Source organism: Nelumbo lutea, chromosome 7 (genome assembly GCF_056320005.1).
Source record: "Nelumbo lutea isolate HS-2025 chromosome 7, American lotus-T2T, whole genome shotgun sequence".
Classification (NCBI taxonomy): domain Eukaryota; kingdom Viridiplantae; phylum Streptophyta; class Magnoliopsida; order Proteales; family Nelumbonaceae; genus Nelumbo; species Nelumbo lutea.
Window position 1 is genome coordinate 25,009,961 of NC_142690.1, and position 26,258 is coordinate 25,036,218.

General features: G+C 36.7%; 2 protein-coding genes across 3 annotated transcripts in view; one reads left to right on the forward strand and one right to left on the reverse strand.

Annotated features, from left to right (window-relative positions):
* Window positions 1-15,242, forward strand: part of FRS3 (FAR1-related sequence 3) — a 31,508-nt gene extending 16,266 nt beyond the window's left edge. The window contains exons 6-7 of one of the 2 annotated variants that reach the window (XR_016101996.1): window positions 13,420-13,633; window positions 14,865-15,242. Coding sequence is in view for 1 of the 2 variants with exons in the window: in XM_088953728.1 (XP_088809854.1) it covers window positions 13,420-13,464 (45 nt within the window). In the remaining variant the exon portion in view is untranslated. Of the gene's footprint in view, window positions 1-13,419; window positions 13,928-14,864 lie in introns of those variants that run through there. The other variant, XM_088953728.1, reaches the window with a different exon arrangement.
* Window positions 15,243-21,088: 5,846 nt separating this feature from the next.
* Window positions 21,089-26,258, reverse strand: part of SAE2 (SUMO-activating enzyme 2) — a 32,880-nt gene continuing 27,710 nt past the window's right edge. Inside the window, exon 11 of the mRNA XM_088953729.1 lies at window positions 21,089-21,726. Within this exon, the coding sequence (XP_088809855.1) occupies window positions 21,378-21,726 (349 nt within the window). The 3' untranslated portion in view covers window positions 21,089-21,377. The remainder of the gene's footprint in view (window positions 21,727-26,258) is intronic.

The window sequence follows — 26,258 nt, forward strand, 5'->3', positions numbered from 1 at the left end:
AACTTTCTACTCACCAACCCTTTCTGTCAAAAGAAATTTGGTACAACCCAATTCCCAAAAAATTATGGCGTTTTGTTGGGAAGTATTCCATGGGAAAGTAAACGCTCTAGATAACCTACAAAAGAGAAGACCTTTCCTCTGTATCTCTCCTAATTGGTGTATCCTCTGTAGAGCTCGCGATGAGGATTGTTACCACCTATTAATATTTTGTCCCTTTTCTGCAGACCTTTTGGCTTGGCTACTTTCGTTGTTTGGGAGTAGTTGGAGTCTACCAGCAGAAGTTCACATGCTCTTCAACCATTCTACCTTTTATTGGCCTACAACAATAGGGAGAATTATGTGGAGATGTGCTCGTGCTGCCTTGATTTGGACTCTTTGGGAAGAAAGGAATATTAGAATTTTTCAAGAGAAGGAAAGGAGCAGTCAGGAATTGAAGACTGTGTGTTAAATAGGGCAATACTTGGCTGAAGACCTTGGAAATCTTTCATCAATTCTCCTTTAATGACCTTTGGAGAAATTGGTCAGCAGTAGCGAGGTGTTTATCTCTAAAGGACAAATCAATTACAAGCTGGTCTCCTCCATCCGAAGGCTCACTGAAGTTGAACTTTGATGGAAGTAGCATGGGTAATCCAGGATTATCCAGAATGGGGGGTGTTTTGAGAAACGAGAAGGGAGAGATTTTGTTGCTTTACTCAGGTCCCTTGGGAATTGGGATTCCATCAAGGCAGAACTTTTAGCTGCTATACAAGGGGTGCAATTTGCAAACCAGCTGGGGGTACAACACCTAACAATCGAGGGGGATTCCAAAGTGGTGGTGGGTTGGTTGAAAAATCTTGAAGAGGCTATGTGGCGTTACAAGAATGAAATGAAGAAATTTAGTTGGTTGACAAGGAATATGTTGGTCATTGTACAGTGGGTGGGGAGATCAGCAAATACTTTGTCAGATTTGTTAGCTAAGCAAGGGGTAAATAGGGAAAAATTGTTTTGGGCTCAGTTGTGGTTCTTGCTTTTCTTTCCTAGTTTACTTGTAAGTTTCAAGGAGGGGCTGCAGCTTGCGCCCCTCCCTGGGATGTTGTATGAACTCACTCTAAATTTGCTTCTGAATTAATAAATTTATTATCATTCATAAAAAAAATGTTTTATATTTTTGATTTCATTTTTAAATTCTCATTTGAATATGCTTTACATATTATGTTTTTGTATTTTAATTTTAGATAATAGGTTTTTTAAAACATTTATTTTAATATTTTTTATTAATTTATGTTTTATAATTTTTTGGCATTTTTTTGACTTTTTAGCTTTTTTTTTTTATTTTTTAAATTGTGCGCCTTGCCTTGCACCTTTTGCTTTTAAAACACTGCTTGTTATACGTGGACCACTATCCTCTGTCCTTGAAGATCCATTACTAATTTGTATAATTTTCCCCCATTTTCAGTTATGACTTGTATACCTGGATACCTGTACAAGGGTGTCATGTCATGTTGATAAATCAATTTTTAGTGTTAGTTCCATATCTGTTACTCTGTCCAGCTGTGTCCTTGCTGTATCCGTGTAATGTATATTATGACTTATGATGTGTAAGGGACATGTAGCAAGGTTTTAGGAAGACCTCTGGTTGAAAGTGTTCCCCTTGTCTTAGCTGATTATTGAAAGGTGGCACCAGCTATCTGAGATCTTTTTTTTTTTTTTCGGGGGGGGGGGTGCTCTGAGATTTGGAAAGGCATACAAGGAAAAAGAAAATAACGAAATTCCACAAGAGAACTGAATTAGGGTCAACTAATCTGATGTAAATCATCATTGACATGCAAGCCTTTATGCCAACTATATGGGGTCAACTACATGAATCCTGTTTTCCATTCCATTCTGTTTAATGCCATATCTACTGTTAAACCATGAGCGCTTGAATTATTGATAAAAGAAATTATGACCACTTAATTCATTTCTTACTACCTCAACATGTGTCCTTTTGGTCTACTCCTAACCCTTCTAGTCCCTTCAACTTGCAACAGATCACTTATTATTATTTTTTTATCAGCAACAGATCACTTATTCTTACATGTGTTGCCAATGGTCTTCTATGCACGAAAACCATCTTAGTTTACTTTCTCTCATATCATCTATTGGATCTCCTCTGAGGTTCCTTTGAATGACTTCATTCTGACCCTATCCTTTCTAGTTTTTCCACTCATCCATCTCAGCATGCACATTTCTGCCACCTCATTTTCTGGACATGTTGTTTCTTGACTGCCCAGTACTCTGCTCCATACAGCATAGCTGGCCTTACAGTTTTATAGAATATTTCTTCTAAGCTAATTCAATGAGTGGCGTCATCTCTGGAGGGATGAACTTGCTGAGATGACGGTTTAGGTGATTCGGTAGGAGGTTACTTGCGGGAAGGTTAACGTTAACTCCTGCAATGTGCTTTAAAGGGGGAAAGTAATGAAGAGTTAATCTATTCCACTTACGTATATCATGTACATGGATGGTTAGGAATTGCATAACCATCTGGAAACTGGTATATGGCATCATTATTTTTGGGACTTTTCTTTTGGACTAGTACCCTTTTCTCAAGAACATAATTACCTATTATGTTCCTGGTATTTTTTCTCCATTTGGTGGGTGGAAGCTGGGGAAGAATACTTGGGAAATATCCTGCTAGATATTTTCTGGAGCACTTGGGAGGATATAAATTTTAGGACTTCTGAGGATTTAACACATCTGATAAATGTAGAGCTGATAAACATGCATACATATTAGGTTATCATCAAGGTGCAAAAAGAGTTGGGTCATTGGGCTTTTAGACCTGACAAGATTAGAGGTGCTTGACTGCTTTATTATTAGAGATTGGTATTGGCTTAGTTGAGGTGACAAAGTGTCATTTAGGCATTTCATTCTGTTAAACTGAGCCAAGATCTTGTCAACTTGGCATTGCCTAGTGGTAAAATAAATAAATGAATAGATATATTCCATAATGTAGATATAATTTTTTTTATAAGCAATGTTGATAACTTGTACGTAAAGTGTTATTTAATTACTTGTCAGTTCTAAATTATTAAACTACAAATTAGAGTACTAAGCAATTATCAAAAACAAATAATACTAAATGATTAAATGACTAATATCATGCACCTGATTAGAAATGAAAGAATTTTTGAATAACCTGCCTGGTTCAGTTTTTCATGCATAGAGAATGATTGATGGTTACTCTTCTAGTGACTAGGAAGGAGTAGGGGTGAGCACTATTTGATTTCATATTATATATTTTATAATATATAATATATATTATATGTTATAATATATATATTAGAGTATATATTATTAAAATTCAGTTTTAACCGAAATAACCAAAAACCGAACTGAAAATTTTGGTTTTGGTTATTTTGGTTGTTCTAAATTTCAGTTTCGGTTTTTAACTGAATAAACCAAATGCTCACCCCTAGGAAGGAGGTTTAAACTTGTTTTAATATTTTAAAATAAGGCATAATTAATTTTCAGCTCATACTAATTTGTTTCTATCTATAGTACCCACCTAGATGGTAACATAGGTGATTGGCCTTAAAAATTCCTAGTTGACACCAAGCTGGCACTTTAACTGCAGTTATTGGTATGGTATATCCAGATCATCCCTCAACAATAAGGTTAATCATTGTCTTTCTGTTTTGCATCCTTGAAACACTTATCATTTTCAAATGAAGTGATAAATTATTATCTTTAACTGCGACTTAATGGTTGAATGCAGGTAAATAAATTAGTCCAAGAGATGGATATTTGCTTAGCGTCGTAGAAATTTAGAAAATAAGAGCATGGGACTTGTATATATAATAAAACTAAGATGGATTAACATAGCATGTTTGTAACAGTGCTATTAATAAGTTGAGGCATTTTTTTTTAATCTTTTATTGTTAACTTGAAATTTAATGATTGTGGTAAAAGAATATTATGTTAAGCTTAAGTGGTATTTTTATATAATAGGATAATGCGGTACAGTGATAATTAGTTGTTTCGGCCTTCCTAGTCGATGCGACGATTAGGTGTGAGTGGTCAATCATAGAAAATATTCTAAAAGATATTGGTGCAAGCTCATCTATAAGTTAATAGATAAGAGGAAGACTGGATAGACCAGGACAGGGAGTTTCTGCTTGTTCTTTCAAAAAGTGTAACCTGATTATTTGGTGTGCCCCTTTGTTTTTGGCAAGTCTGTGCCATCACACCACTGTTTGGCAAAATATTTAAAGAACTCCATATCTTTTTATAATACGTCTTGTTCCCATTTATATCACCATCAACAAATCATGTACCATTACCACCATAATACTTTTAGCAATTAGCATGAATGTGCCAGCATAAAAGAATATATGATACTATTTAATAATTAGAGATAAACACAGGCAAATAGAGTTTCAAAATTACTTCATAGGTTGATTATGCCAACTAATTGTTAGTTAACTAATCGACCTAGTTGATGCTTAGTCGTCCCAAGCTACCGCATCATGAGTGATCTGTATTGACCTCATTGATGACTAGTCGAACTTTGATATCACTGGCTTATAATAGATAAAACAGAAAGGCATCATAGGTAGAGAGATTGTTTAAAACAAATTTTGGTACATAGGAGAGGTTAATAGTTAAAAATGTCTCTGGGAATAAAAGCCATATAGATTATTTTTATTTTAACTCGAAGAATAAAATGACTAACATGTAAGGATTGTAAGGTTGTTCTAGGAGAATGTCAAACCAAACTTGTAGGTTAGTGGACTTAGATGTTCGTACTTCTCTTGTTTATAACCACAACGTCTATGTCTAACCAAACATATAGGTTAATGGACTTAGATGTTCGCACTTCTCTTGTTTATAACCACGTCTTGTTGTATTCCCTTGCTTATTTATTTAATGAATGAAATCTTCATTTGTTTTTTTTTTATAGGAAACAATAACTTTCATTAAATATGAGAATTATAGAATTACAACTGCAACCTTCAAAAAGGTGACCCCTTGCTTTGCTAAAACATCAGCCAACCCATTTGCTGTTTTCCTAACCCAGTTATACTGTGCTCCTAACTCCCGTGTCAAATTCAATATTTCCCTTATATGCTGTCTAAGGGGCCAAGTTCCAAAATTCCTTGTTTGCATCCAGCCTATGACTAATCTTGAATCCCCTTCCACTTCTAATTGCTGGAGGCCCGCCAATCTGAGCCCTTGAAGGAGTGCCATTACTTCTGCTCTTAGTGAGTCACCCACCCCTAAAGGGCCAGAGAAAAGGGTCAAAACTCTTCCTTCTATATCTCTAACCACACCCTTGATTCCAGAAGGACCAGGGTTTCCCATAGAACTGCCATCGAAGTTCAGTTTCACAGAAAAAAGTGAGGGTGGGGTCAACTCCTCATTAACATTAGGAGGGATGGAAGAGCCTGCTACTATGTTCCAATCTGTAAGCAAGTCATCTGCAGAAAAATCCTTGAAGAGGTCCATAGTTTTCAGCCAATATATCACCTTGATGGTAATGCCTTCTATAACTTGTAGTGATTTTTCTTGGCCTTGGAAAATCCTGTTATTTCTCTCTTCCCAAACTGCCCACACAATAACTGCTCTCATTGTTGTCAACATCACCCTTCCCCGCTTCTTTGGTTGTTGGAAGAAATTAGAATCAAACAGCTCCACCATTCTTGAGGGGGGATTCCACCTGCAATCAAAGAGGGAAGAGAACCATTCCCAGATATGAGTAGCAGAAGGACAGGATAAAAGTAGATGATTTATTGTCTCACCACTATTCAAGCAAAGACTGCAAACATGTGGGGATAAGCACCGGTTTGATCTCTTTTTTTGACGCATATCCAAAGTGTTAATTTTTTAGAGTACCACTTCCCAACAAAAAGCCCTTACCTTTGGGGATATTGGAGCACACCATGCTTATTTAGCAGGAAAAGAGTTGACCACATTGGTATAAGTCAACAAAGCATTGAAAAACGAGGAAATAGACAAGCAACCTGATGAAGACTCTGACCAAATTCTGCTATCGGGATAGAACTGATCCAAGAAAACCGAGCTTAGAAGAGAAGGGAGCTCATTTGTCGAACCCATTTCTGAGTCCTTCAAACCTCTCCTTAAACCCAAACCCCAAGAATCCCCAGAAGCACGAATGTAAGAGATGACTTTAAGCTTGTTCAAGGAGAGGGAGTAGATAGCCAGGAATCTGTCCTTTAGAGGGGAGTCCCCAAGCCATGTATATCCCAGAAAAGAATTTTATTACCTGAACAAGCATCAAATCTGATGAACTGAGAGAACAAGGGTAAAATACCAACAATAGCTTTCCATGGGGAGGAAGAAGAGGCCTTGGGGTCTAGTTCAGCATCCCATCCATTTGCTGCCAATCCATGGATACTCCCCACTACCCTATGCCATAAACTTTCCTGCTCCTTGGGGAGTCTCCACAACCATTTGCCTAGCAACGCTGTGTTTCTTGCTCTAATATTTCCAATTCCTAGCCCCTCTTTATCTTTTTCTCTAGAAAGTACTTCCCACTTCACCAAATGATTCTTTTTTGTGTCTCCTGGTTCCGAAAGGAAGTCTCTCATTATCTTCTCAATCTGGTTTGCTACCTTAGTAGGCACTTTGAAGGTAGACAAGAAGTACACTGACAGATTTGCTAATATAGACTTAATTAGGGTGATTCTACCCCCAAGTGAGATGTAATTTCTCTTCCAACCTACTAACTTCTTTGTGAATCTTTCCAAAATTGGGTGCCAAAATCTTCATTTGTTTTGCTGCTGAAAAAGAAAAGAAAACCATGTGGTGGAATCTAAAGGGAGAAAAATTAAAAGAGTTTAAGGATAAAACAGAAGCTGTTGAAAAATGGAATGTAGGAAAAGGAATTAATGATATGTGGTTTCAGAAGACAAGCTTCATAAAAGAGTGACTAAATAGGTTCCTCAAATATCCAAAGGTAAAATACATTTGTCTAAACTCTAAAGAGAGTAGGCGCAGTGATTTAAAAGGCACGCCTCAGGTACCCCTAGGCACATAGGCGAGGCACATTTTAAGGGTATGCGCTTCGCCTAGGTCCCAGGCGGAGCACTTTCAAAAGGCGCATGCCTGGTGTGCCTAGGTGTGCACTTGATGCACCTTGCGCCTTTTCCAGTCGTGTGTTTTTTTTTTAATTTTTACATTTATTTTGCTTTCTTTTTTGAACCTAGCGGCTGGTCTGGGGCCTCTGAGAAACCCCTATTTTCTAATGTTGTTCATCAATTCATCCTAATAAAATATCTTCTTAAAAGGCAATTAAAATATAAAGTCATTATTTTTTTTTCCGTGAGAATTAAGAATTTAAGACCCTAACATGGACTTGTTTTGACTTGCATTGAGGGGCTTGGTACAAAGGCAGCTCGTAGAATCAGGAATGCAATATATTTTACATCACATTAGCAACTTGAAGTAATGCGATTGAGGAAAAAAAAGGAGATTGTGGATCTGGGAGGTGTGGACTGGATAGGACCTTTCCTTTGGCACTTTTTTATTTTTGTCACTTGTGGATGCTCTCAGACTTGAACCCCCATTTCTTGCATATCATCCTGATATTTTTCCATTACACCCAGCAAAAATCTTGTTAGGCCTTGCAAATAAATTGAATTGGAGAGACCTTAAGAGTGTGATAAAAATACTTAAAAATAAGCTAAGAAAGTAAGTTGAGCTATTCTTAAGACACATTATAGATTATACAAGAAGCTAGGTTCAAAATAAGGTGAAAAGAATATGTACAAACTCTCAAGAAGGGAGAAGAAAATAAAGATCTAGATCATTTCAAATGTATCAAAGGTGAACATCAAAGAATTTTAATAAAAAACAAGGAGACTAAAGGTGGAGAACTTATTTTTAAAGATTGTTGAGTGAGGAACATGTTGGGAGTGCAAATTTTGAAGGTCTTGTTGGGAGTTGGAAGTTGTATGTAGTTTAGGGAAAAGAGACATATTTGTAGAATGAGGACATGCTCGTAGAATAGGAGTTGGGACATGTTAATCATCTTTTTCTTCACTGCGAGATGGCACATCAACTCTAGGAAAATCTCAAACAAGGACTCCTTACTCCTTTGGAGAATGAGGACATTTGTTCATGGTGAGGTAGAGTAAAAGGGCACTGGAAGCTCAACAAAAGATTCCTGTTGGAAACAGCTTGCATGACCTCATGTTGCCCATGGAAGAATAGAAACATTAAAATCTTTGAAAACAAGAACTCCTCTGCTCAACTAGTTTTAAAAAGAGCCAGAGCCTTTACGTATGAATTACTTCATACAAACTGCAGGTTCGAGGACATGTCTACATCTCAAGTTGAGCATGACCTTGTAAGCTGGAAACCGCTGGACCATGGAGAACTCAAAATAAACTTCGATGCCCCGAGAAGAGGAGATGGTAGGTATGCGATTGGAGCTATTGTTAAGATGAGGACGGAAAGGTGCACTGTGTTCTTAGTAGGGACTTAGGGATCCGCTCAATCAACAATGTGGAAGCATGGGTGGCATTCGACACACACAGATTAGCATCAAATTATTGGAACAGAAAGATTACCATTGAAGCATATTCAAACCTAGTTATCGATGGATTGAAGGGGAGAAGGGACTCTCCCTGGAAACAAAAGGGAAGTGGAGGTATGATTGTAACAAGGTTGGATCTAGTTAAATGCAAATTCAATTTGATTAGTGAAACCCTATACCAAATACAATTCAGAATCTTATTGGATCTGGTGCTGTCAGATCTAGTTTGATTTTGGTTGGATTCTTATATTTGGTTATAGTCTGATTGATCATTTTAAGAAATAGATAAAAATAGTAAAAGAATTCATGACTCTTTGGTTTACATACTTAGAATATACTAGTAAATTTGCATGCGCATTGTAGGGGTGCATATGGATTGGATCATTTTGTCGGGTTTGGATACCCCCATTTTGGATTTTCATATCAGATCGGGTCGAATAGTAGGATCCGATTAAACATTGGATCAGATTTGGATGTCTGACATCCTTAACAAATTCAGATTCAAATCAATGTTTGTAAGATCTGATCGGATCTTTGGGTCGAATCAGATCTATGGTTTGTAGTATTGGATCGGATTCAGATATACTCTGATATGAACCCGATTCGATCTGTTTGCATCCTTAGCACATTGCACATAAAATTTCTTATCTTTATCAGAATATACGAAACAAAGATTAAGTAGTCAAAGCATAGTGTGCTGGTGGATTTAAATTCTGTATTCCGTTTCCATTGTTAATAAAAATACTTCTTATTGTCATATCATTTTTTCTTAACATAATAATTATTTAATATTAGGGATATGCACAATTTTTTTGTATTTTCTATAAATTTTTGTCTATCTACTTTTTGATTTTTATTATGTAATTATGTCATCATGGCTTAACCCATTTGACTCGAACGGAAAATGCTTTTATTTTGGGTGGCTCTAAATTTTATATTCCTTTTCATAATTAATTATAAAATTATTCTTGTTTAATGTGACAAATGTATAATATTTGTCATGTGTCATTTTTTCTATATATTTTTTTTATTTTGTAATTTTTTTGATCTATTTTAATTTTATTATTTAATTATGATATCATTAGTTGACCCATGTTACCCAACGGTTGGACTGCTGAACTACCACTTAGATGGGAAAAGGTTTTGTATTCGTGTTAGTTTATTTTTTTTGTTCCATTTCCATCATTAATAGAAATATTTCTTATTATCAAACTTATTTTTGTACCAAATGTTTTCTACAAAATTCCTGTATTTTTAATAACTTTTTATGCTTCTGAAATTTTTATTATTCAATTATGGCATTATAGGTTCACCCATTTGACCTAAAAGTTTGAACCATTGACCCACCACCTGAATAAGAAAATGGTTTAGTTTCTAGGTTGGTTTTAAACACAGGCTTTGTATTGTTGGAATTATTGGTGAAAAACAAAAATACCTCAAATATATGATTTATTGAGAGAAAATGGAGCACCTTTAAATATGGGCCTTAATGAGAGGGAATTGGATAAAGTGAAAAGTAGTAGCTGAAAGTTTTCTGCCCTCATAGTTAGATAGGGACCAAATTCAAAAGTTGGTGTTTTAGTCAATAAAAGTTCCACTAATTTCATCTATTTTTACATACCTTAAATATAGCATTTAATGAGAGGGATTAGGAGATAATACCTTAAATATAGGATTTAACGAGAGGGATAGATTAATGAACTTAAAAGTAGTAGTTGGAATTAGGTTTTTATTGCTCTCATAATAAAGGACCAAATTCAAAAATAGGGGTATTTTAGCTTGGGGTGTGTGTGTGTGTGTACGAGCCAGATCGTATTCATTTCATAGGACTATATCCTGTTTTCCAACTCCTAGCTTGGTCCAAGTTTATAATTGGGTCATCTGAGTTCAAGTTAATTGGATCAGATCCTGTGTTAGGTGATTCATGCAAAATTATGTGGGTGGGTTAACACCCCTGAGAAGTGACTTCTTTCTAAGTTACTATCAGGAGGAGAGTGACCCAAAGCTCCCACAACAGTCAATCATTTGTATCATCTTCTATTGTTTCTTGATTGTCCTCCATCAATGTGGCCACTGTAGTTTAAGTGAGATGGGGGTTTGGAGCCACATCTTGCCATTGTAAGTGAGGATTCTTATTAGATGTCATTTGGTCATCATGGATTTGATGAGAAAAAGGAGAATTCCTTGTATATATAAGGTTGAATAATGAGTCTAATGACCATTATTTTCTTTTCCCATTTTGGATATCCTGCATCTTGGTGACGTCTTACTTGTGGGTCTGCAACTTGTTTTTAGGATTGTGTTCCTTCAAGTTTGCATCATTTTGTTCTTATGCATTTATATGGAGTTTCATCTCTCTCTCTCTCTCAACCGGTATGAAAATCATGTCTTTTTGTTGAAGAATGATGATAGTATTCCATTGTTTGTACTGTGCATATTGTTATTGCTCATAGGGTACAGGGAGTTTTGATAGGGGTTGCTGGAACCTCCAAGCTTGTCATTTGCACTTATATTTAAATGGTGTCTTGTTTGGTGGATACATGAAAGCCTTCTTGATATTTTTCCAACAACCAAATAGAAGAAAAGGAATTTTCCTGCAGCATTCTCTGCCACAACGGAAAGCTGGAGAGAAAGGGAAAACTAATTTTCTTTTTCTCCTATTCTTTTGTCATCTTCTTGGCAATCAAATGAACCCTTGAATTTGCCACTGGATGGGTGATGAAGACCACTTGGGGACCTTGGTGTTTGTCTAGTTTCATTAGATAGGCTCATCTCTTGGCAGCTGCTATGAATATTTTGTTCATCACTTTAAGTGAACACTGAGAGTTGCCAGCAGTGGTGCATAACCTACTGAGAAGATAGAAAGAAAAAGAAGAGGCCTTGGATGTGGGGAATGGTTCTTTATACAAATCTCATGATCCTTAGGACTAGGACCTCTCTGGATTAGGGGTGCAAATCAGGTACCTGGCTTGAGAATTTCAACTACAGCTATTCAAATTTCAATAAATGCTCTACCCAGGCCCACCCAAATGGCACCCCTACTCTGTGTTCCATTTAGATGGTTATCTTGTTCTCCTGTATTCTTCTTCCATGTTTATGTTTTTAATTAATTTTTTTGTTACTGATAAAATAATGCATATGTTTTCAAAAGTGACAGAAACAGAAAAAAATGTAGGCGGATGCTACCTGTTTGTTTAAGGGACCCTGCCTGTTGCATTAATGAATGATGTGAAACCATCTTGGTCTTTAAATTCCCTTTTAAAAATAAGATTCCGCAAGTTGGTCCAAGTAACTACTAGTTAAGATGAATGTGTGGACAATGGTACTTCAGTACAATTGGGGCCATGTGAGATAGAACTTGGTTTTTTTTTATCAGTATGTGAGACAGAACTTTTAGTTGGTTAAAAGCGCAAGGCGCAAAAAAAAAGCAAGGGCCAATTTGCGCTTGAGGCGCAAGGCGCACACCTTTTTAAGCAAGCCGCAAAATTACAAAAAAAAATGCTAAAAATTAAAAAAAAAGTCAGAAAATTAAAAAAATCAAAAAATATTAAACATAGTGTTAATAAAAAATATAAACTTAAATTTTAAAATAAATGTTTTAAAAATCTATTATCTAAAATTAAAATAAATAAACATAACATGTAAAGTGTATTTGAATGAAAATTTAAAAATAAAAGCAAACATATAAAGCATTTCCAAGCATGTAAAACTCACAATCTCTTTTTCTCCTTAATTGCATTGCTTTAAGTAGCTAATGTGATGTTAAACATATTGCATTCTTGATTCTATGAGGCATTGCATTCATAGCAATAAAATATCTTCTTAAAAGGCAACGAAAGTTATAAAATCATTATTTTTCATATGAGAAATAAGAATTTCAGACCCTAACATAGACTTGTTTGTGGTTGCCTCGAGTGGCGTGGTCGGGGATCCAGGGGTGGAGCCCCCGACCCAGCTGTTAGACTCAAAAAAAAAAAGCAAAAACACAAAAATTTAACAAGGCACACACCTGGGCTGAGGCGCAAGGTGCATCAGGCGCACGAAATGGGTGCGCCTAGGACCTAGGCAAGGTGCATACCCCAGAATGCGCCTTGCCTGTGTGCCTTGGTGTGCCTTTTAAATCACTGGTTAATCCTAGTTTGAACACATCCATTTCTGATTTTGAGGGATAAAATCACTGGTTAGTAAATGAATGATTAGTTGGCTCATCATTTCCTTGGTCCATTATCTTTTCCGTGTATATCTAAGTACCGATACGCCTCTGCCGATACACAGAGGCGTATCGATGCTTTGAACCATGTTTCCAAGTTGTTTTGCAGAAAAACTGTTAGGGATTTGCAATGTTTTAAAAAACGACCTGGAACAGGAACCGCTCTGGCCACCAGTTTATGGGTCGACGGTTCAACCGCCTGGTTCGAACAGATGGCCTGTTCTGACAAAAAAATAAAAAAAAAAAACAAAAATTAAACTAAAAAGTCCAAAAACCATTGAAAAGGTCAAATGGGTCAACTGTTCGACCTCCCGGGTCAATGAGCTGACCAATTCAACGGTTTTTGGCCAGGGACTGGATTCGGGGTAAAACGGAACCGGTTTCCTGGATGGTTCCTGGGCCAAACGGTCCAACTGTCTGGGTCACAGCAGTTCAAAAACATTGGTGATTTGATCATGTTCCTCGAAGCTCTAAATGATATGTTTTTTTTAATCATATCTATACTTGTTATATTCAAAGTAAAATATGTATTTGGTTTCTACCTTTGTAGACCAAATAAAATCCAGATACCAATGTGAATATGACTTGCTGATTTAGATTAATGCATTGGGCTTTCATATGATGTTATTTGTTTCTCTGTTTTCTTTTTTTCCCCTTCTGACTTTTTATTTGAAATTTCCTTTGTCAGGCCGAGGCTCAATCAGAGCCAACATCGAAAAAACAGCGGCAGTAGATCCGTTGTAGCCAAGTTAGTTTTGTTCATAACCAGATGTGTATTGTTATTTCCATCAAAGGCATTTAGCGAACTCAGGTCCACAAGTCACTACCAGCACCTTTGGTGAGTTGGGGTCTTTCTGGTAACGCTCTCCACTTGTTGCAGTGTCTATGGCCTGCTGTTCCATGTAAGCATTGCCTCTTACCTTATTTGTAAATGTAAACTTCCAAACATGACTCTTAAGGCATCAGTGACCATACTCCATATTGGGGAAATGGACTCCCAAGTTTAGCCTGTTTGATGTCTCAGGATCTTTCTTGATACATAGTTTCAGCTAATTTAATGTTAGAGATTGGGTTCTGCTTTCATATGGTTTGTTGGTGTTATGTAGTTTCGTATAAGTGATACTTGGTCCAGGAAGGAACTCTTTTCTTGCTTGATTTAATCTAATGGTTACAATAGCCTTTCCCCTGTTGCTCTACCGGTCTTTGTGCACCATTGTGTTCTTGATGTTCCCCCCATTCCTTCAGAATGTCACTGCTTGTGGAGTTAAATGTATTATATAGTACATATTATAGATTGATTTGTACAGATTATGCCACAGGCCCTGTGCATTTGAAGTACTATGATTTTGAAAGCATGTGATTGTAATCTGCAGAGAGCTACTCAGTTACTTGACATGTACTTGGACCAATCCGATTGTTTGTGAGCACATTCATGTTTGCACTAAGCTCCATTTTCCTTTATCAGAAGTAATGGGTAGCGTAGTATAGGGGTGCAAGTCTGGCGGGCTGGGCTGGGTTTAAGTTCAACCTAGGCCCAATCCTTAGAATTGGGCTTAAGGCTAGTGGCCGAGGTCAAGCCTGATCTGTCCAATTTGGGCCCAACTTGCACTGAAAATTGATGCACTTGGGCTGGTCTTGAGCCTGGGCCAAGCTCAGGTTGGCCCATCAGCTTATACTAAAATGACAGAAATGTATGTATGTATGCATGCTTATGTATATATGTAAATATGTCCATGTATGTATATAGTCAGGACTGAAAATCCAGACCAAGGACTGAAAATAGAAAAGCCTGAACTTTTAGGCCTAGGCCCAGACCAAGGACTGAAAATCCAAGCTTAACCGTGTAAATTTGTGAGCTTGGTCGGTCTGGGCTTGGGTTGGGCCCATTCAAGTTGCACACCTAGCTTCTGTCCTCGGGTAAAAACAGTTTGTCCTAAGTTTAAGCCCTCTGGGTTGAAATGTCTTCTGTGGATTGATGAGATGTGCCGACTCTTTTAACTGCTGGAAATACAGTCACCAGAAAATGAGACAATATTATCTGGCAGTGGTGATTACAGAAGGACCTACAGTACCTGTTTATTGTATCAATCTCCTTGTTGAAAAGTTCTAATCCGACCGTTTTGTTTTTTGAAGGACTTCTTTCACTGTTCAAGTGAGGAGGCGGCTGCAATCACCTTCAGTCAGTTCCATTTTGGAATTGAGCCCCGTGGTTAATTACTTGGGGGCCGTTTGATTACTGCTGAATGCTGAAAGTGTAATGCAGAAAAGATTCCAGATTCCAGACTTAAAAAATGGCATAAATCCAGGGGTGTTGTTGGCATATGATAAAACTTATAGGGGGGGGGGGGTTAAATAATCACTCCAATGCCCGAGTCTGGATGTGTTGCACTTGTGCACTTCCAGTCTAAGACGGTTCTCATTATATGTGCACAAAGTGCAGTAGATCCAACTCCCAATACCAGAATGCTGAATCATTTTTAAATTTGAAATCGTTTCAGTACTTTGCTTTCAGATCTTGAGCAGTTAATCAACTCAACACATTGATAAGCACCCCCTCTCAATGTACCAGGTTTTCCGACTCAGATTCTGCCTTGCACTTACTCTTGAGTGTTGGGCCTTGTTTTAAGTAAAAGGACAGGCCGAGGTGACAATTGGTGGGGTCTGGTCTGGGGCAGGGTGGATCTGATCCTGAACCGAGTCCCAGATCCAGTTCTAATCCAGATCCAGACCCATTAGAGTCTACAGTAATAGACCAATAGGGCTTATTGGGTTGAACTGATAAGATCCTTTTTGGGCTCAGTTTGGAAAGAGTATAAATACAAATATGTATGTCGCAAATACATACAAAATACAAGGTTTTATGTGTTTCTATGAGAAATGCATAAAACGTCGGAGGGTTTCTATTTAGACAAATGTATATAACATGTATTAGGTGATTGGTTTCTGTTGGAAACAAGTAAAATCAGTCTTTAACCTATTATAATTGGGATTCAAAGGTGTACATGCAAATGGGTCAGATTTTGAACCTTTTGGCCCCTTGGTAATTTTGACCTGGTTTGACCATTAGTCTATTACTGGTGCTTCAGCTAACCATGCCAAAGATCATGAATCAGATGGCGAGGGTTCAGATCCAGACCCACTTTATCTTTAGGGCGAAGAACCCTGATTGTATTGACCCAGAAGTAAGCATCTTTTTTTATTGGTATTTTGGTGATGACCCCAAATCCTTCTCCATACGAGCAGTTGAGTAGCGCAGCACCACACTAATAACCCTCTCTCCAAAGTCAGTGGTAGCAGGAATCAAATCTACATCCAAATCAACTAATATATAAACTGAGCTGGTAGCAGGAATTAAATACGCATCCTCACGGGAACAAACTAATATATAAACTGAGCCACCCCATATGCACCTTTTACATGATTCCAATGGTGTAGCAATTGATATGCATAATGTATCGGCTTTTAGGGTTCTCGATACAGACCTTGATGATTTCAATTGGTGCATATGTTAGTTAATAATATGGCATTTTCACCGTGAAAACATCAAAATCAAAAGTCGGATTTCCTTCTCACAAAATTCGTCCTCACAGCTCTTATAGCCATACATCGGGATCATCTCTTATATGTTCTTATTTATGAGAGATGTGCTCAATCCATAGCTGCAAAAGGGCTGTGAGGTGGATGTGAGGAAGAATTTTGTGTGTAAATCCAATTTCCATACTAGTTATAATGGATCTTCGATGATACACCCTGAGTTAATTCCCCATAGACGAGGTAGGAGCCATGAAAAGATGTCCAACCGTCTTTTAAGCCACCCTTTTCATTAGTCGTTTACGAGGCATAATGTTTCTGGTGAGGTTGGACAATCAAGTATGCATGTATGACCTAGAATGGCCAAATAAAATTAATTAATACTTGAAAGTGCTAATTTTAATGATCAATTAATTCTATGCTTTCTTTCTTAATTTTCTTGTTGATATGGTACTAATAAGAAAGTGTTGAAAAGTATAATCAAGTTGAAATTTAAAACTCATGCTGTTCTAATATACTGTCTAGTGGTAAAACTAAGGACTCTTATGTTGGAAATACGATTTCCATGTATTTATTCAATCTCAAATAAGGACTCTACTAATAAAATTAAGACTTCCTTTATGAGGCACTCTGTCTTCAGTTGTATCTTTTCATGGTTAGGGCTACAAATGGATTGAATCAAATCGGATATAGGTATACCAAAATTTGATTTGTTTGTATTTGAATTTGAATCGGATCCTATCCATTGGATGTCTAGCGGATTTGAAAAGATTAATAAAATGTACTAAAATGACTTTAATACTGTATCTTATGAACAAAATGAATTAAGAATTACTTGTATGAAACTTAAACCTATGACAATTTAGTAATAATACAACATTCAAATCAATTTTACTGATAAATATAATATAAATTTTAATTTTACATAAGAATATATATAGATAAATAGATAGATAGAGATATCCTAAAGGCTAAACAAATTGAATTTGGATCATCCTTAATAGGATTGAGTTCGAATTCAAAGTCGGACAATCAAACACTGTTTGCAGTTCTATTTATGGCTAATAGTTCCCCAAGTAATCTTGTAAGGCATAAAATGATAAATGAGCCTTATAATGGAAGATCTGAATTATTCCCTTATAAACCTGAATATCCTAACTGGTAAGTCTGAACAACTGACTTATAAGTTTAGCATATGAATGATTACTATAAGATGGTGTGCTGTGATCTTAGCCTTTGGGATAAGCCTCTAGACTACCATATGGGTGTATACTAGGATACTCTTTAATAAAATCCAATTTGAGATTGATTCATGAAAATATTTGTGTTAGTATCAGATGTATGAATATTTCATATGCAAAGTCCTTTTAGTTCTTGAATTTGAGGAGTTTCAGGGCTATAGGATTATAATCAATCACTTTGATATACCATGAGGATGGTTGCTGAAGATTACTCCATATATATGTTACATGTTTGGGAGTGATTTTATGGTTCTAAGAATATCCAACAAGGAATTTGTACCTTCAAACAACAGGAGAGTATCATTGCCAAAAAGTTAAGTTAAATCAAGGTTCTGGCTAGGAACCAAAGTTAGAGTGGGACTCCATAAAAGAATCTTAGTGAGGCAAAGGAACTTATAGGAAAGTTTTTAGGGATTGTCCTAGAGTGTTCTGACTGGAAACCCTTGATACACCTGAGTGATTATGTTTTAGCAATTACCTTGGAAGAAATAACAATAAAAAAATTAAGTTTTAGGAAGTTTCCCAAACAGAGCATAACTCTTAATGAAGTCCCATTTGATAGTGGTTGGTTGAGACGATTACTACAGTTGAGACAATCACATGGAATTTTCTAGAGCTTGTCTTAATGTCCTGAATGAACTAAAAATCCCCGGTATATCTAGGTGATTATGTTCTAGCAATTTACCTTAATAGGGTTTCGAAGCAAGAAACTAAGTATTAAGAGGTTTCCTAGTTAGGGGTGCAACTTGGGTGGGCTCAGCCCGAGCCCAAACCGGCCCAGCTTGGAATTTTACATAGATTGGGCTTGGATTTTTGGTCCTCAGGCTGGGTTTGGGCCCAAGAAGTTGGGCTTTTTATTTTTCGCACCGGGCTCGGGCCTAACCCTTGGATAGTCTAAACCCGGCCCAACTATATATATATACAGAAATTTAGAGTGGTTTCATTGACCAACCTGAACCCATTCTTGGCCCGAGCCCAACCCGAATGCATCCAATTACAATGCGAGCTGGGCTCGGGATGGAAAAACTGGACTTAACCTCAGGCTCAGTCTAAGCTTGGGCCTTAAGCCCAAATTTTAGGGTCGGGCCTGGGTTGACGATAAACCTGATCCAGCCCACCCGACTTACACCTCTATTCATAGTTGGAGTAGAATTCTTGGTTAAGTCCCATCTAATGGTGGTCTGTCAAAACAGTGATTGTAGACATGGTATCCCAACCACTAGGACATACTATTATAAAAAAGGATTGAATTATAATTTTACTTTGCATAAACGGCTAATATGATAATTTCTAGGACTTAAGAACTTGATTGCAAATGAGTAGTTGGACCTCTTTGAAATTTTAGGAGTTTTTTTTTTTTTTTAATCCTAACCAAAAGATTAGAAAGAATGATTGGAAAATTCCAATCTAAAAGTAAAGAAACAAGGTATCTCTTGAAAAACCCTAATCTTAAAAGCAAGGTTTTTAAAATTGAAACGGACAAAACTGTTGGATGGTTAAAACGGTTTAATCGGCCGGGTAAGTAGTTTGCTGACCAAATCAATGGTTTTTTGGCGAAATAACGGTTCTGGGGTAAAATGGAACCTGTCACCTAACTGATTCCCGGTTTTTCAGGTCCGGTTTTGAAAACCATGCTAAGAAGTGTAGTATGACCAGCCGCAAAGGAGAAATTGAACATTTGAACCTACATATCTTGATGCCCAATTGATCCAATTTGAGTGTTGAAAAGCCACAAAGCAATGTTTTAAAAATTGACCTGGAACCGGAACCATTCTAGCCACCGGTTTCTAAGTCACTGGTTTGAACAAATGGCCCGTTCTAACAAAAATAATTAAAATAAAAAAAGCCAAAAACCGTTGAACGGGTTGAACAAATCAACGGGTCATTGACCAATTCAACCATTTTTGGTTGAGGACCAGGTTTGAGGTAAAATGGAACCAGTTGCCTGAACGGTTTCTTGTTCAAACGGTCCAACCATCCGGGTCAACGGCATTTGGAAAACATTGCCAGGGAGTAGTGAGACTTAAATTGAAATAGATAATTTTGAAAGTTGATCAATAATATTAGCAAACTTTTTGATTAAAGAATTCTGATTTGATGTGTAATTGAGGCTTCTACATGTATACAATAATTAAAAATTATAAATAGTTAGATAGCCTAAGGAGATCTCCCCCATATGGTTAGGATAAGATATGAATGATGATGACTCTATGAACATAGCCTATGGAGATATCCAGGGGATAAGGGTCAAGAACAGGGATTTGTTCCAAAATCGGGGTCGGGGCCGGGAAAAATGACCCCCGCCTCGTTGCCATTCCTATGAGGGATGTACTCACGATCTGGGCACGACTCTCGTTTCCTAGATTTGCAATGTCCGTGTTGACTTGTTGATTTCCAGATTTTTCACAATTCCTTCAATTACTTGAGGGGACGTCCCCTCATTGACAAGGTTCGACTCTTGCCTCAACTTAAAAACCCTGACCAAAACCAAAGTACTCGAGAAGTCATTTAAAGATCTAGAATAGGTTTTTATTGTTCATTCTCAGTGCATGTGACTTGCTCTTATTTAGAATTCAGACAATCTCCAGTCCACTGAGCAACAACAAACCTGAAATGCTCAAACCCATTTTGGGCTGCAACAATATCCATGTGTGTTTGTGATCAAGAAGACAAGAACATTTGATATTGACCCACGGTCTACAAGCACAACCCAGCCCACCTAAGTTGCACCCCTAGTAAGATGTTTCGACCATTTTACCCATATCGTGTGTTAGTAATATACGGCTGTCAACAGACTCCGAAAATCCAAAGCCTGATCATCCAGTCTAATTTCTCAGATTTGGATGTTGAAACCCGAAACTATTTGAAAATCAGTAAATCAGATCAGATGCAGATGTGACTCCATCAGATCCGATAAAAATCTGAGTCTAATTATATGTAATATAATAATGCATGCATTATATATAATTTTCTATAAAAATAAATTTTAAAATATTTTTCTTTAGTTAATGATAATAGAGCAAGTTTGATTATTCTGAATCCATTTTCAGATTTTGTAAAACATTCGGATTTGGGATTCAATAATCTGACATTCAGATGTAGTTTATTCCGATCCGGATCCGACCCAGCTAAACAACACCATTTATAAGCCTAGTCGAGTCTTGGAAATCCATATTCTATCATTCAGTTCACGAGTTGGTACTTGTTCTACCCTGACTTGGATCAGAACTGACACATTAAGAGCCGTTTTTTTTTTTTTTGGGGGGGGGGGAAGGAAGAGAGAGAGGGAAAGTTGGTCAATGGGGTTTTGTTCCCATTGATTAAGAAATTCATGTTCTTTTTTTAGATTTATACGGGATCCAGGAAAATTTATTTTTCTTCCTGTGAACACAAGGGAAATGGATACAATGGGGCCCAGAAGGCCAAAACATAATTTCTTCTCATTCCAAGTTTTTTTAAGGGAGATTTGAGAGGACAAAGATATGCCTAAAAAATTGCAACCAAATGATTTTAATCTTAGATGCACTGGATTAAATTTGTACACAACACACATCATCCCTTTTAACATTCAGGGCACCTCGTCAATGATTAATCAGTTTTCAAGTACTAATTTTTTAGCAAAATGTTCACAGATAAATCAGTTTTCAAGTACTAAATTTTTAGCAAAATGTTCACAGATATTCAACATTTCTACCTCAGACTGTAGTTACAAAAACGAGAAAAAAATGCAGATCTTCGCTAAAATAAGATATACAAATTGAGAACTAATAAATCAAGTTGAAAAGTAAAGCACCAAAAGAATCCGTTAATTACTCTATTGGTACAAAATTCAGATGGATGAAGGCTCTAATAGTCAATTCTGAAATTGCTACAACTACTGCAACCTTTTCTTCTTGAGGGTGTCCGAGTGTCCAAGAATGACAAGATCATCATCATCATCATTAATTTCTTCTGGTTTCTGGTTACTTCTAGTACCAACACTAGCGGCTGATGCAGTTGAAGAGGTATTGCTAGAAATCTCAGACGATTTTCTTTTGGTCCCAGTAGAAACAACTATCTCCGTTTCATCCACATCTTCCGTCTCCACATGCACTGGTTGAGAAACAATTGATGTGCTATCCTCATTGTCAACCTGCTTGTGATTAACTTTCTTCATTTGAGGAGATTGTACCCATCCAGAGAGAAGCATTCCATCAGGTTCCTTCTCCTCATCAAATTCTTCTCTGCAAGTAACAAAGCGCGCTCAGGGATTCCCTCAACTAACATTTCCTAACAAAATATATAATAATTGCAGCGTATAGAGAATTATATATGTTATCAAAAACTTCATTACACCAGCGAAAAAATACTAAATAGCATTTTACAACCTGCAAACAGAAAATCAGTTTGTCTACTTAAACCCATGACATTTGTCTACCCCTAGCCCTTTCAGACCCTTCAACTTGCAACATCACTTTTTCTTACAGGTACTGCAGATCTTCTATGCACGTGACCAAACCATCTTAGTCTACTTTCTCATTTTATCACATCACCTATTAGAGTTACTCCTAGGTTCCTTCAAATGACTTCATTTCTGACCCTATCCTTTCTAATTTTTTTCCACTCAACCATCTCAGCAAACACATTTCTGTGACATTTACATTTTAGACATGTTTCTGTTTTAATAGATTTTTCCTTTAAACCCAAGTAGTATCTGCTTATCACATAAGACTCCAGATGCATCCTTCATTTTGCCCATCCTGCTCTAGTTCTATGAACCATCCTCCTCAAACTTTTCTTTATTATGAATTAATAAACCAAGGTGAAGGAAAAAAAAAAACAAAAGTAAAAAAGAAATTGCATGTGAACTTGAACTTTGAAAGAAATTAAATGTTTAAAAAACCTATTGGCATAAACTAATACATAAACACAACAGAGTGAAATCAAACAAATGTGGTTTGTACCAAAATGCTTAAAACAGTCAATAATTCAAGCATGAGAAACTTTCAATTTGTCTATTTTTCTCCTAGTTGAATTACTAAAAGTGGCTAGTGTGATGTTAAACATCTTGCATTCCTAATCCTATTAATTGTTACTTGGTTATCACAATACAGCTTCATATGACCATCAAATATAATCCTCAGCTCTTCCAAAAGAATTTTCAACCGGTGTATTTTCATAACTCAATGGGCCACTGCTCTATATATGGTTCAGCACTAGATCTAACAACCATAGATTGCTTCTAGCTTCAACTAGCTGCTAAATTACCACCTGTGAAGGTACAATATCCAGAGGTGGATCATCCATCATCAATAGACCCAATATAATTTATATTTGTGAAGGTCGTAGATGGTTGGCATAAAGAATCCCTCCATATGACGCCCAACTTATGCTTTAGGTCTATGGGAGTGTAAAGAGGCCAACTCTCAATTTCCCAAACTCTGCAATAAGTATTGAGAAACAAATAGATCTTTTCTTGACCAATCTACTTCAATTACCAAAAAATGCAAGGTTTCCTAGGTCCTTGATCTTGAATTCAAAAGCAATGAATCTCTTCAACTTGTCTATCTTAGCAGGATCCTGTGAGAATCAATGGTAGTCATAAAATATAGAAGATTAAGTTTTACAATGTGTCAAAGTGAACAACCTCCACCCCCAAATAGTAATAAAATTTTTGTATGAGTTTAAAGTTCTCTATTAAGTTCTAAAGTAATAAATTTTTTCTTTTATTCATCAAAAAAATGTAGAAAAACACAATTTAGACATTTATTTTCAAACTTTTTTCAAAATATTTGTTTTCATTACTTCATCAAAACAATTTTTCATTCTTCTTTGGATGTGTACCATGTTATAACGTTTGTGGATGATCTAGGGAATTACCACCTTGGAGCACAATAAATACAGCCATATAAAGTGAGAAGAATTGTCCACAAACAAGACAAAACAGTGACAACCATCTAAGTAGGAAAATAATCTAGAGCCCGAGCAACAAAATGCACAATGTAGAAAGGAAAAGAAAAAGAGGAAAAAACTATAAAAAAAAAATCCTGTTTCAAAATAAGTATGAAGTTCTATAATGGTTGGTAAGTAGACAAACTTGTTCTTGGAGGCTCAAGGGGGCACTGACCATTATTACTATGTGATGGCATATCCCAATATGTCATGAATATTAGAAAACTGCTGGTGGAAGGTGACTTTAGGTTGGCTATTAACTGGATGCAGAAGGAAGATTTCATTCTGTGGAAGTTCTCAAATGAAAAAATGAAAATTAACCAGCTTACTCAAAACATGCAAATTCAGGTTCAGTGGTCCAAAAAGGAGTGCTAATTCTCTGGCAGACTCTTTGGCCAAACAAGGGGTGGGAAGAGCCAGTTTCTTTTGGGCATTGATTTAATTCGATATCTACTTTTAGGGAGGGTTAAGAGATTTTACCCCTCCCTTCTCGTTGTATTTTTCTCTCATCTTTTCTTCAAAATAAAAGTTTCTGTTATTGATAAAAAAAATGCCATGATTTAAAACTAGTGTTTTTTATCAGTAACTGAAACTTTTACTAGTTTATAGAAAAGTGTGTTATGTATAAAATGTTCTTGGATCCCTCAGGCTTAAGCTAGCAGATGCTACCTAAACCAATCCTTTGACATTAGGATTTATATTTTCATTCATCCCCATAGAGATGACCCCCAAATGCACTTGTGTCCTCATGACCACCAAATGCATTTCTCAAGCAAGGTAACTGATTTCTTTCACATAATGCCGATAGTGATATGCATCTTCATACTTCTTAATATAAAAAATTTTATTAAAATTAAAGAAAAATGAGATCCTCCTGCCTCTTCTCCATCCTCCTTCCTCCTCACCCCCCCCCCTCCTCTTAAGTAGGCTTACGCCTCCTTGTGTTTGGGAGGCATATGTGCTCTGAACTACGCCTCACGCCTCTAGGTAGTGGAACGCCTCGCATCACGCCTCCGTGTTTTAAAACATTGGTCAATACAGCCAATCTCTCACTTTTGTTTTTAAGCCATCTCACAGTGACCTTTGAATCTCCCCTCTACCATAAACATTTATAAATTTGATCTATTCATATTCTTATTCATTGGAGTACAACCAATAATTCAGCTATGATTGAGTTCCCATGTCTAATAGGTCCTGAATGGGGGTGTAGACACCCCCAATGACAGATTGCCCCAGATTTACAAAGATGCACCAATCAAAGTTCAACTTAATGTTGCATGCTGAAGGAGGGAACCAAATTGAGGATATTAACTTAATGGCCAAGGATGATGAAGCAGCAATATATTCTGATCATCTCACAATATTATCCACCGAAAAAGGGTTAAAATTGGTGAAGTGTTAACCCAATGAACCACCTTTATCGTGATGTTATCAATCATAGCCTCTTTAAAATGGGCCTCTTGAATAAACTTGCATTTCATTCTTCCCATAATGACTAAAGGATACATCTCCAAAGGATCTTTCCTCTTTTCTTGGGTGGGGAGAACAAGGTGTCATAAAACAAGCTACTTACAACATATTTCTCGGAGGGTCAAAGAAATGCTCCCAGATGTTAGGGACAAATGTACAGGAATTTGGTAGATGGCTTATAGTTTCACAACTTGCTTTACACAATGAGCAAACATGAGAGGATAAGCTTTACACAAAAATAAATAAATAATTAACATGAGGGGACAAGCACCAATTGGGTTGCCTCCTTCAAAGAACCTTGTAAAATTGATCCTTAAATAAAATACCTTCTAACAGAAAGCCCTAACTTTGGGTGGAATTAGCCAGTGCCAGAGAGATTCCTTCAAGATCTATAATTAAATCTTGAACTACAGAGAATTCAGAACCTTTCAAGCCTCTCCACAAGGGGCTATGGGTTTGTTTTTATCTCTATGGAATAAATTGAGGGATATTTGTCTTTTAATGGCATATTACCCCAGCATAGGCCGTGAACATGTTGGATTTTGACTCCTGTGCCCAAGTCCATGTAATGCTGAAAATACTAAAACCATCCCCCCTTCCTGATCATTGAAAGTCCATCCAATCCCAAAAACCCCCTTTTTTGTCAGCAATGGAAATTCATTAATATTAAGTTTGGTACAATATGTTGCAGCACTCCAACAAACCGCAACACAAAAGTTTACACCTGCTCAAAACAAATGATGTCTATTAACCCCCTGTTTTTCTAGTGCATATGCCATCCCATTTGCAGTTTTTCTAACCCAAGTGTTGAGTTTCCTTGATAGGTATTCTATCTCTTTAACGGCATTCCTGTAAACCCAAGGTGCTTAAGTACTTTTCCTTGTCCAATATATGACCAATTTTGAGTCCCCTTTCCACTTCCAATTCTCAGAATCTAAGCTGTTTTGCTAACCTTAGTGATTTAGTCCTTGCAACAATGCCATCAGTTCAGCTATAACAGAATATCCAACTCCAATTGGCCCTGTGTATAAGGCCACCACCATGCCTAAGTGATTCCTGAATACACCCCCTTTGCCTTCCCTCTCCGGATTGTCCATAGAGCTGCAATTGAAGTTCAGTTTCAATTTGTTTTTAGCTGGGGATTTCCAATCCATGCTAACACCATCCTTCCTTCTACCCCATCCAAAAACTTTAACATGTCTTTTTGTCCAAATGTAAATAAGCAAGATGGTAATATAACCAATGTTCTTCAAATTAATTATTGTATGATGGTTAAAAAATATATTATTTTTGCTACATAAAAACACTTCATTTGATGAATGTTTCTAAACATTGTTTCTTATATTCATCCATG